Source organism: Suricata suricatta, chromosome 1 (genome assembly GCF_006229205.1).
Source record: "Suricata suricatta isolate VVHF042 chromosome 1, meerkat_22Aug2017_6uvM2_HiC, whole genome shotgun sequence".
Classification (NCBI taxonomy): domain Eukaryota; kingdom Metazoa; phylum Chordata; class Mammalia; order Carnivora; family Herpestidae; genus Suricata; species Suricata suricatta.
In genome coordinates, this window is record NC_043700.1 from 75,621,709 (window position 1) to 75,634,866 (window position 13,158).

Here is a 13,158-nt window from a genome sequence, read left to right on the forward strand (position 1 = left end):
AAGAGCTATCAAAGTCTAAGAAATATGATTTCTCCCACTCACAAAAAAAATCAATAAAATACTGTAAAACTCCAAAATGTCCAGATTTTAGAACAAAAAGGCAAAGAATATAAAAATGAAAAAAATATCAGGTATAAAAAGGGCAGAACTAGGTCTGAATTTAATAAGCAAGAATCATAGTAAAAGAAAAAATGAGAAGATGAAATAATTTTTTAAAAATAGAAGACAATTATCTAAATCTGAGGGAAAATGTGAGTACTCAGTACAAGTTCTGCTAGAGCACTCTATAAAATGTCAGAACAGAAAGGATACAAAAATCTAAAAAATGTCTTAGTTGAAGGAAAAAACAGATGCGGGATCTTCATCATGGCCATTCACAGACATCTGGTTCTTCTTTCAGACACATGGTAAGATCAAAGTTACCTGCTTTCTTAAAATTGAGCATCACCATATGACTTCAAGTAGGAGAGGAAATGATGGACATAATTTTGGATGAAGCCTTTAAGAGCTAGTGTGGAGTTTACTCTCATCTTCTGTCTGCCACACACCAGCAATGTTCCAGGGCGTAATAATCCTCATAGCGTGATTATGCTGTTGAACACAGTATGGAGCAAAACCCAAGGCTGACTTGGGATGGTTACATATTGTAATAAGGAAATAAACTTAATCATTTTAGGTCACGAGATATGGAGGTGTCACTGCAGACACAGATCTTCTCACAGAATCCCATCAAAAGAATGAAAATTGGTGCTAGACTTCTCGTCATTAACATTGGATACTGGGGGTCGGGGGAGGCGGGAGATCAATACTTTCTAAACTGAGAAAATAATTGTTAACCTAGAATGCCCAACCCTGCCAAACAACCATGGGTAAAATGAGCACATTTTCAGACATGAAAGAACTCCAAAGCTCATTTCATATATTCTTTCTTCAGATGTTCCTTGGGGATGGTCTCTGTAAAACAAGAATGATTCAGAGTAATTTTCTATGTGGAAGATTATGATAATGGAGATGAGTAATGTGATGATTGAGATATCAGAAATACTTTGAGAACAATTGTGGGGAGTAGTTAAGACATATTGGCTTCCCTAGAGGATTATCATTTGCTTCTTTGAGTGCTGAGACATTCTAAAAACCTTTTCACCAGAGCAAAGATCAGAAGGGGGCACTTTATGGATTGGAAGAATAAACATTGTGAAAATGACATTACTACCCAAAGTAATCTACACATTCAATGCAATCCCCATCAAAATTGTTCTTCTCAAACCTAGAACAAGCTATCCTCAAATTCGTATGGAACCACAAAAGATCCCGAATAGCCAAAGTAATATTGAAGAAGAAAACCAAAACAGAAGGCATCACAATCTCAGACTTCAGCCTCTACTACAAAGCTGTCATCAACAAGACAGTATGGTATTGGCACAAAAACAGACACATAGATCAATGGAATAGAATAGAGAACCCAGAACTGGGCCCACAAATGTAAGGCCAATTAATTTTTGACAAAGCAGGAAAGAGTATCTAATGTAAGAAAGACTGCCTCTTTAGCATGTGGTGCTGGGAGAACTGGACAGCAACATGCAGAAGAATGAAACTACTTTCTTACACCATACACAAAAATAAACTCAAAATGGCTGAAGGACCTGAATGTGAGACAGGAAACCATCAAAACCCTCGAGGAGAAAGTAGGAAACAACCTCCTTGACCTCAACACCAGCAATTTCCTACTCAACATATCCCCAAAGACAAGGGAAATGAAAGCAAAACTGAACTCTTGGGACCTCATCAAGATAAAAAGCTTCTGCACTGCAAAGGAAACAATCCAGAAAACTAATAGGCAACTGACAGAATGGGAAAAGATAGTTGCAAATGACATATCAGATAAAGGCTAGTATCCAAAATCTATAAGGAACTCACTAAACTCGACACCCAAAAGACAAATAACCCAGTGAAGAAATGGGCAGAAGACATAAATAGACACTTCTCCAAAAAGGACATCCAAGTGGCCTACCGGCACATGAAATGATGCTCAACATCACTCATCATCAGAGAAATACAAATCAAAACCACACTGAGATACCACCTCATGCCAGTCATTTTGCTACAATGAACAAATCAAGAGACTATAGATGCTGGCGAGGGTGTGGAGAGACAGGCACCCTCCTACACTGTTGGTGGGAATGTAAACTGGAGCAGCTGCTCTGGAAAACAGCGTGGAGGTTCCTCAAAAAACTATCATAGAACTTCCCTGAGACCCAGCAATAGCACTGCTAGGGATTTACCGAAGGGATACTGAAGTACTGATGCATAGGGGCACATGTACCCCAATGTTCATAGCAGCAACAATAGCCAAAACATGGAAAGAGCCTAAAGGTCCATCACCTGATGAGTGGATCAAAAAGATGTGGTATATATATACAATGGAGTATTACATGACAATGAGAAAGAATGAAATCTGGCCATTTGTAGCAAAATGGATGGACCTCGAGGGTGTCATGCTAAGCGAAATAAGTCAGGCAGAGAAGGACAGATACCATATGTTTGCACTCATAGGTCTAACAGGAGAACAGGAGAAACCTAATGGAGGACCATGGAGAGGGGAAGAGGGAAAGAGAGTTGGGGAGGGAGAGGGACCCAAAACCTGAGAGACTATTGAATACTGAAAACAAACCGAGGGTTGAAGGGGAAGGGGAAGGGGGAAAAGAGGTGGTGGTAATGGAGGAGGGCACTTGTGGGGAAGAGCACTGGGTGTTATATGGAAACCAATTTGACAATAAACTATTGAAAAAAAATTAACAGCTTAAATTAAAAAAAAAAGAAGGGAGCACTCTAGATCTTAAGTCAGTATTAGCATGCAGACTATAACTGCATCCCCTCCCATCTCACCTGTTCTGGGTGGGGAAGAGAGAGGAAGCAATAAGAACAATTATTTATAGAAGAATCAGCTTCAGAAGCTTCTATCCATCCTGTCATTTATTCAATTAACGTTTTTGAGCATATGCTATATACAAATCCCCATATAGTATATACCAATTCCCCAGGGAATTCAGAGAAAACTAATCTTTGCTTTCAAAGAACCCACATCTTTCAGGGATATTAACTCATGTAAACCAAGATCCACGCAAAGTGATACACATACCATAGAATTGACTGAAGAGGAAGAGGTAGAGAGAGGGAGAGATCCTGTGTGGTGAAGAGTGGGGTGCTCTAGAGTTTTCAAAGTTTTCAGAAGGCCCTGATCCTATAGATAAAGTTACACCTGGAGCTGTCATCCTTTGGTTGTCTGAAATAATCCAGGTTCCTTTTTTGCTTAACCCAATGTGAGCTAGGTTTTCTGTCTTTTACAAACAAAGCTCTCTAACGGAATTCCCTTGCTCTAAGAAATGTTATACTAAGCAGAAGAAGAAAGAGAATTGTCAAAGAACTTCCAGTGAAAAATCAGCAAGCAGGAGGAATAAATCTGAAGAAGCAAGAAAAAGCCACCTGGAAAGCCAAACAAGAGAGCTTCATGTGAGAAAGCAGGTACATGGAATTCACAAACTCTAAGCAGAAAACACAGTAAAGACCGGAACAGAATTCACACAGGTGACAGTGGAGCTGTGTTAAGGTGTCGTTGAAAACTGGGAAATGAATTGTTGAGGACAGGACAGATCTTACTGCCATGGGGGATCATGTGGAGCCCAGGTATAGGTCGTCAGGCTGATCAATTGAATGCTTGATGTTGGAATGAAATGAAATGTGTGGTTATGGTTGTTATGTTTGTACACCAAATAGAATCAACTTATGGCTAATAGAATGACTTTGTGAGCAATATTGCTGGCTCATTCTCCTACAGTGTGTGACAGTAGGGACTGAATAAAAACCTCACTTTCTAGCACATCAATATCTTCGTCCTCACGCCCTCTATACATATAGAGAGAACGGGCAAGAAAGCTCACTTCCTTGCACTTTACACATGTGAGAGACAGGATGGAATGATGGTTCTGACTACAACAAAGTCTGAGGAAGAAGGGAATAAATACTTCTTGCTTAAAGTGGCATCAGGTCACAGGGGTCACGAATGCCAAGCTGAGTGCTTTCCCATTGATCAGGCAACTGTAGCAAAATATTAAGAATGAGATTTCATGAAGGAAATGACCCCGGGCGGCAAATTGGAGACCCTTGGATAAATTGAACTAGTTTCTGAAAGCGGCCTCACTTTTGAAAGCTACTTGTTTGAAAAGCCTGCTAGATCTGGAGGCTCCTTTCGGCCTCCCCTAGTAGGCTCCGTCCCCACAGGCTCCGCCCCCATGCCCGAGGAGTCTGGAGCTGCCCCAATCCCGAGCCCCGGTTTAGCCTCATCCCGCCCTCACCAGCCCTGCCCCGCCCTCTCAGTATCCCAGGCGACGCTCCCGCGTCCCCTCTCGCCAGGCCGGCTGTGCCGGGTCTCCGAATAACTTCTGGAAGAGGAGGCAGTACCGGCGCCCAGCACCTGCCACCGGTGGGGGACACACTTCGGCGGAACGGAAAACCAGAGCTGTCCCACGGGCCCCCCCAACCAAGGTTCGTGACGGTTGAGGCGAAGCTCCGGGCAGGACTTTAAGTTCCCAGGAGAGGCGGGCCGGTCTTGCGGGCAGTCCAGTCCCTTTCGTGACCTGGGCCTACTGTCCTGCGTCCGTCTGTAGACGCCGTCTCAAGCTTCCTGAGCAGAGGCCCTCGCCATTTAACCGCAAGAAACGCATAGAAGTAGGAGCCTGACCCTCTGAGGGAAATGGGAGAATAAACCGGTGTAGGAATAAAGTGTTATAGTCCCGTTTAGGACTAGGTAGGAACAGAAAGGGAACGGAGACGGCCTCGGCTTGAGTAAAGATAACTTCATGTCTAATAAGTTTGAGAGGTCAAATTGTTACCCCTGATGTCACATTTGTATTGGAATATATGAGTACATATACATAATTCAGATGTACTGGCATTTCACTGAATTAGTGATTAGTTTCTCTCCTAGGGACTACACTTTGGTATAGAGAGGAAGGACTCCATTTAAACCCACATTAGGTATTTGGAATTATTTGTATGAGTGACTCTTATTCCGTGATTTGGGACAGGAAGAGGAGTTATCCTATTAACTAATTTGTAACTTTTTTCTTCTCTCCTTCGCTACTATGATTACTAATTTTCAGGCTGAAGTCTGTAAACCTTGGAGAGGCCTTCAGCAGTAATCTCCAAATGTAAGTCAACTGAAACATGACCTGCCTTCAACACTTTTCCGGCTTTATATTTTGATTTCAACGTCAAGAAATGTCAGTTGGTAAAAAAAAAAAATGTATGATTTCTATTTATTTTATTTAATGACTTACCACTGAGTGCTAGAAGAGTCTAAAAATTATGATACAAGGGATAAATATTTAGCTACTCTTTCAACTTTTTTATGGGACTTTCTTTTACCCTTTTCAGGACCATAATTATTGATACTTCTGAAGTTTTCTTTAAGTGTTTATAGTAAAAAGAGCTGATGGTGATAATGTGAACAGTTCTAATTATTATTATAAATGATTTTTTTGGTGATAGTAAAATCATATTTATTTTGAACTCTCTTGATGACAAGTAATACATTTGTTTGCTGTGGTCTGTTGGCTTTCTCACATCCCAAAGTGATTGAATTCTAGAGATGGTAGTCAGCCTCGGACCTCGGACTCCCCAAGTAGCCTCTGTCTACACAGTGCTAGGCCTACCCTTTCCTTTGTGTTTCCTGATGAGGGCATCTCTGGGCAGGAGGAGGGTTACTCTTTGAAGAATTTTACTTGGGGGCCAGAAATTTAAACTCTTACCATGGGACACGTTCAGCCTGACCCAGCACTCTTAAACCTTTCATCCTGTATTTCTCCATTCTCATTTGTCTTTGCATGTGGGGCCAAACCGTGATACAAGAGCCAACCAGCAGATCAAAGAACCCACCAAATCTCTTCTGAATACCAACAGTGGAATGGCTTCAGGCAGCCTTTTGATCTCTGTCTCAGCACACTGCCACATGCAGCCCCGCCCACTTGCTGGTGCTGGGCGAGCTGCCTCTGGGTCCTCCTCACACACTGCTTCACCCTCAGCTCCTGGAGCTAAGCTGGGTTTGGTACCAGCCAGAGAGGTGCCTCACATTCTCTGTCTCCATTTGCCTGGATCTGAACCATTACCCTCCTGCAGTAACGCCCATCTTGTATAATTTCCTTGGTGGTCTTGAACCAGGAGAACCCTGTCGCAGCGCCATTGTTCAGGATGTGTTCCATTTCTGCTTGAGGCCTCGGGTAGTTCCCCCAAAGCATTAGTCCCATTTCACATGTTGGAGCTCACCTAGGAGCTAGGAACACTGTCTGTCCAACACCAGGAAAGTGACACAACTCATAGTAACAAAGAGCAAAGGGCTTCCTTTACAGGTGTAATTTCAGACTAAAATGACAGGTCCCTAAGCGTGCCTGCATTTTTTTCTCATTTCTTTTCCTCTTGGCTGCTTCTACGTGCTAGAAAGCACCAACTTCCTACTTTAACAAAATTCAGCATAAATAAGACAACTTATAAAAGAGATGGTGATTATTTAGATAAAGTAATTTGTTGTAGGAAGCCTTTAAATATTTGATGCATATCAAATGTTATGTGCCATAAAATTCAGTTCACACATTACCTATTGTGTAAAACAAAATACCTTTACATAGTTGTGAATCAATTGTGAAAAACAACATCCCTTTTCCCAGCAGGCATAAGCCAAGTAGGATGTGGGGTGGAAGGCAGAGAGGGAGGCTGCTCCACTTCGGCTCTAACTCTGAGCTTAAACTTTCCAACACAGTTTGGGGGGAGCCTATTTTTTTTCCAACATCCAGTTAATAACTTTTTTTCTACTTTATTATTCAGCTCTGACCACCCCCCACTCGCAGTCTGTGCCTTGAGGCTTGCCAGCAGGGCTTGCAATGCTAACATTAAACTAAATTTAAGAGTAAAGGTGCTCCTGCTGCTAATGTTCTCAGATCAGAGGAGAGCAAAATGAAGGAACTGGCAGCTGAAACGTTAATGGTAGGATATTGAAAAAAAAAATCGCAATTCATAAGTGCAACGAAGAAGACACGTACCCTCTCCATGTATAGCATTTGCATTTGATTTCATTAGATGCTTATATTTTCTAGCAACAATTGTCTAACCCAAATAAACATCAAAAAGGATAAATTTTACATCACATATTGATGGCCCAACTTTCAAGGGCGGCTTTTACACACCTTGTTGGCTGGATCCAGCTCTGGGGTTTGGTACCTCTTTCTGTCTACAAGCAGATGGATTTTTCTAGTGCTTGGAGACTCCCAAGTACTATTTCCTCATTTTGAAACTCCTTGATGAGCCCTTCAAGAGCCCTTGCAGTTATGTAGAAGTCACCCCTGCCCTAATGCCATTGGCAAGCAGAATGGGACTCTCAGAACCGTCTTAATTCATAGAGGATGAAATGCCCCAACTGAAACAAACACAGGCATTGTTTTCTTCTGTCCCTTTAGAAATCCATTAGGGATAGACAGACGGGGGCTAAGAACTGAGATGGCCCAGATTTGTTCTGTAACATCAGAGGACTCTGGAACATAGACTCTTCATAGCTTCTCTGAAATAGGCTCATCGGAGGTGGATTTGGGGAAGACTTTGGCATCCTTTCAAAAGCGTCCATGAGATCTATCTTTATGTTGGCCTTAACCTCTTACCACATGTTCTACATAATGTTGTCATTTAGTAGGTTCTGGTTATCCAAGTAACTCAACTATAACATCTAATCAGAAAAGTAATTTTTTTAATTACAAAAGGAATCACTATATTATGAAGTTATGAAGTAGGAAAGGACTAACATTGGTATTCAGAGAGTGTGCGTTAAAGCTACGGATATATAAAAATAAGTGGACATTGTTTCATGGATTATACCATGCCCTGATAATATGGGTAATACTAGGATTCTGTCATATGTAAAACATGACACTGATCTGCATTAAATTTTCTCTCTGGACACCTGGGTGGCTCAGCCGGTTAAGAATCCAACTTCAGGGGTGCCTGGGTGGCTCAGTCGGTTAAGCGTCCAGCTTCGGCTCAGGTTATGATCTCATGGTTCGAGGGTTCGAGTCCTGCTTCAGGCTCTATGCTGACAGCTAGCTCAGAGCCTGGAGCCTGTTTCAGATTCTGTATCTCCCTCTCTTTCTGACCCTCCCCTGCTCACACTGTCTCTCAAAAAAAAAAAAAAAAGAATCCAACTTCGGCTCAGGTCACGATCTCATGGTTCATGGGTTTGAGCCCTGCGTCAGACTCTGTGCTGACAGCTCAGAGCCTGGCGTCTGCTTTGGATTCTGTGTCTCCCTCCCACTCTGTCCCTCCCCTTCTCATGCTCTGCCTTTCTCTCTCTCTACTAAACATTAAAAATTTAACAAAAAAAGAATTTACTCTTTATGCAAAAAATTATTTTATGACAATCTTTCATTTATTTTAAAAAAACTTTCCCTCAAGTCCTATTATTCTTCCACCTCCCTCCATCATGGCTTTGGCACTAGAGGAATATTGTACCTTGGCTGTCAATAGCTGGCTGTACCCCAGACCTGACCACCTCTTTCCACCTCCACCTCTGCCTAGGCAACCGTTGTCCTTCACCCATTACAACCTCCCAGCTGGCCTCTCTGTTATCCTTCCTTCTTCCCCTGTAGTCTAAGCTCAAGAGAAACAAAACTGATCCTTTCAAGGTGCAAGTCAGGTCATGTTACCCCTATGCTCAAAATCCTCCAATGGATTCTTAATGAGAGTAAAAGTTTTCATAGTAATCTTCAAAACATTGTACCATCAGAACACTACCAAATATCTCTTTAATTTTTTTGACTTTATCTCACTCTCTTTTTATGCCGTAGCTACTGGTGAGCACTTGGGTAATTTCTAGTTCTCTGCTTTATTTTTTTGCTGTAGATCTTATCATCATTGGACATTGTATATATTTTGTATATTTGTGTATTATCTGTTTTTCCCCCACATCCACCCATATTATGTAAATTTTGTGAGATCAGAGATTTTCATCTTTTTGTCCACTGCTATGTCTTCAGCACCTAGAACAGTACTTGGCACGAAGTATTAGCTCAGTAAATACCTGTTAAATATATTCAAGGCCCAGGTTGATAGAGCTTTACCCTGGGTCTCACAGGTAGTAAATGCTGGAAGTAAGTGATTTAAAATCTAAAAGAGACCTTCCAGTTGTTTGGTGAGGCTTAGGGTAGAGATTAAAACTGGTGGACACGGTGGTGGCATCAAGAGGCTGTGGCCTTTTAGATGCCTCTGTAACAGTGGAAGTGTGTGTTCCTTTGCATCTGAAAGCCCTTGCAGCATGTGACAGTTTGTCCCTTCTAAGTCCACAGACATTATTAATATCCACACTTCTTCCTATTTAGGGTATATTTTAGATAAGTTGATTGTATAGACCCACCTTCATTAGTGCTGTTACCTTCCCACTGTGACATATTGAATTTCCCAAAGATGGCCACAACAGAGTCTCCATCCCACATTTTGTTCATACAATGTGATGGTGATGCTCTCCCATCAATAGGTGAATCTCTCTTCTTTAGCCTTGAATCTGAACAGGCCTTTTATCCCAGTAGAAGCAATACTATGTGACTTCCAAGGCCAAGCTCTGAAAGTAGATACAGTTTCCCTGGCTTTCTTTAGCATACCTAGCCTTTGGAGCACCGAGCTACCACAGGAGAAGCCTGAGGCTGCCAGGCTGTGAGGAAGCCATAGCCCTAGGAGGTGGCCAAATGTAGTATTCTAGAAAATAGCCCTGTTAAGGTCACAGCTAATAGTATTAACAACCAGATAAATGGGATAAGACACTTACAGATGATTTCTGACCACCCCTCCCTCACCATTGAGTTACCCCTAAGCTTCTGAATCTTCTTAGAAGAGGCCCCAGTCATCATAGCATTTAGAAAAGCCATCCCTTGTACCCTGTCCTAATTACTGACCCACAAAAAGTGTGGAAGATAATAAAATGATTGTTGTTTTGAACAATCTTTTCTGGACCTCTATATTTTGAAGTGATTTGTTACTCTATGGTAGCTGTGTGCCTCTTGGGGAAGCTGTCTCCTTGTTGAGAATCAGTCTTAGCATCCATCACTTCTAAAGAAAAGCCTTTATTTGTGAGTGAGAAAGTTTTTAGAAAACAGCAAAGTATGAACAATTTTCAATTATTGATTGTAACAGGAAGGCAAAGCATGAGCATTTGAAATCTATAGCTATCCTAAAAGTCTTCATTCTTTAATTGCAACCAACCTCCCTTAACAAAACTCATACCAAAGCTCCTGATTGTCTGAATCTTCAATTCATTTATCAGATTTTCTCCTTATCCACTTGGTGGTAGAGATGCAGACAAGTAATAAATTGGCCAAAAGGCAGATAGTAGGAGAAAATAATGAGAAGCAACCTGCAGAATCCACTTGCTGAGTATCTTTCCTGAATAACAGAGCTCTAGCTCTACACACAGAGAGAGGCATTCTCAGCTACGATGACAGACTGTGGATCTCTAATAATGTCTTAAAGAATTCTTTGAAAGGTTCATTCATTAAAATACTGTTTCTGGATTTTCTTGTTTTGTTTTTTGTGTTTTTGTAGTCTAAAATGACCACCCTGCCCCCACTGCCCATGACACGCCCAAAACTTACATCTGTAGCCAGACAGAAGCTGCCATGTGTCCCCAGCACCATTCCAAGGTACGTGACCCTGGTTTTCATTTCTTTTCCTACAAAATGAATCGCTTGCAGTAAGAAATGTCAATAACACATCTCAGAAAACAAAACTGCTTAAAGACAAAAGTATGTTGTTATAGAATATTCAAGTTTGCTGTTTCAAAAGGATCAGTGAACTTCATCCAAATATTAAGAATTTAATACTTAGCAAGCTAATGCTCATTTTATTGTTTTATTTCATATTCTAATTATATCATGGTCCTATAAAATGTTGGAGATATATTTGCTTTTTAAGATATGGGTGGAGAATTGAAAGCAGAGGCTGTAGGAAGGAAAGGTGGATAGCCTCTAATCCACAAGGTCCTGAGTGCTGATTTCCGTTTCAGAAGAAGGAGGAGAGCACAGTCTTATTTCTAGGGTAAGTTGGCAGGCCAGATTTGGGTACTGAAATGATCCTGGGGCCTGAAAATGCTATGACATGTGAACGGCTGCTGAGGTCCTGGAGCTACTGCCCAGAAACTTCAGGACAGAGAACAACGTATTTTGTCATATGTATTAATGCAAATTTAGAAATTGTTAATTAGGAATTGTCATTTAAGAGTTATAGCAATGCAGACATTATTTATCAATATAAATAATTTGCATATGTAGTTTTGATTATTTACTTCATATGCCAACTTTTCACATCCTGCAAGGCATAATGATCAAAGTATTATGAGACTACTTTCTTTTGAGAAGGATCATACTTTATTTTTAGTATTTCTGGGAAAGGCCAAAGTCCCTGGACCAAAATAAATGCATATAGCTAAACTAGCATCAAAGGTCCCTTGTAAGAGCAAATCAAATTTTCTTTTCAGAAAATTTGAAAAACAGAGTTTTTGATGCATGCATAATTCAGTATAAACGTGCATTCTTATTTTCAATTTTACTTGAATATTGTGGAATATTTATAGTCTGACAAAACTTGTTTTTGCTGTCTTTTATGATGCTTGAGATTCCATTTTCTTTTCAACATCAGCACAAACACAGCCCAATCTCACATCCCTAAAATAGTTTTTAAAGAAAACTATTTCTTATATTCAACTTAATGAAGAAAACCATTTTTTCATAACCATTTAAGGCAAAGTTTCGTATCAACGTTTTCCATTAGCTTCTGAGTAAAATGGATACTTGTGTTGGCCTGACTCCCTCTGCTATAGGATGTTAGTAGGACGCTTCTTTTTAAAGGTGAAGGGAGTGTTTAAAATAAATACAACTGTAACATATTTCTCAGTAGTCTTCTTAAAATCACTTCTTAAAATAATAGTTTGAATTTATGTGTGTTAAAAAAACCCCACTCAAACAACATTTCAGAGTAAAATTTGGTGATGTTTGGAACAAATAAATTTTATACATTTGTATCAAATAGGTGTTCATAGTTCAAAATCCTGTGAAAGAGAGAGAATATGACTTATGTATTAGAAAGTTATAATACGAAGCAATGTGAGTAAAATGGAAGGGCTTATAAGCTTTGAGGAGAAACCTCCATTTATTTAAGAATGCTGATTATTTTAATGTGTTGGTGTTTTATTCGTTTGCACACTGAGTTTAATATCCTTCCCTATTTCTTTCCAATCAAGAAAATGGAAATTTGGAAATTATTAATCAACAACCTAAGTCTATAGCTGATGTAGAGCATTTATTATATATGGTACTATACCTTAAGTATTTTCTTCTCCTGGTGGCATTTTATATGTTTGGGAGCTTTTCAACTTGAAAAAGCAGTGCTTTATTATTTCTTTCCATTTCATTTAGGTCTGTGTGGATCAAAGAAAAAGATGACATAGATCATTACCTGGAGGTGAATTTCAAAGGATTGTCAAAAGAGGAGGTTGCTGCGTAAGTATAACCTCTTAAAGGTACTTTAATATGAAGTTTGTTTCTTTTGTCTTGATTCTTTATTGAAATTTCAATTTTCTTGTGCAGTACAACTTTCTCATTGTAACATGGCATTTAAAAATTAAAGCTCGTATTAAATAGTGATAAATCATGTCTATTGATCTTACACATATCAAAGTCTTTAATTTTATGGCTTTCAAAATTTTTATATTTACCAAGATATTATATGATCACACTTGCAATATTTTAGTTAAATCTGTGCTATCAATTGCTTATTAACTTCCATTTTAAGGTGTATTGCCTCCATGGGGGTAAAAGCTTTTAGAGAAAGATCATATCTTTTTTTTCCTAGCAATTTAAAACAAAAATTCCTTATGAACATGTTTCCCCCCCCCGCCCACCAAAAACCCACAAAAAGAATGAATTGATGGTAGTTTATTGGTTACTTTTTAAATAAATCTAAGTTGTCTGGATTTATTTTATCAATGAACAATATGAACTTTGTCATTTTATCACTAGTTAGAGACTATGGTTTGAGTAAATACAGTATAAAAATCTGTGTAGGTTAGTAAGAAAT

The 13,158-nt window shown here is 39.8% G+C and overlaps 1 protein-coding gene across 3 annotated transcripts in view; it reads left to right on the top strand.

Annotated features, from left to right (window-relative positions):
* Positions 1-4,415: 4,415 nt before the first annotated feature.
* The window catches only part of TTC29 (tetratricopeptide repeat domain 29), a 234,357-nt gene continuing 225,614 nt past the window's right edge, over positions 4,416-13,158 (top strand). The window contains exons 1-4 of one of the 3 annotated variants that reach the window (XR_003914733.1): positions 4,416-4,542; positions 5,160-5,207; positions 10,630-10,727; positions 12,498-12,581. Coding sequence is in view for 2 of the 3 variants with exons in the window: in XM_029955273.1 (XP_029811133.1) it covers positions 10,636-10,727; positions 12,498-12,581 (176 nt within the window). In the remaining variant the exon portion in view is untranslated. Of the gene's footprint in view, positions 4,543-4,709; positions 4,726-5,159; positions 5,208-10,629; positions 10,728-12,497; positions 12,582-13,158 lie in introns of those variants that run through there. The other 2 variants (XM_029955273.1, XM_029955328.1) reach the window with 2 other exon arrangements.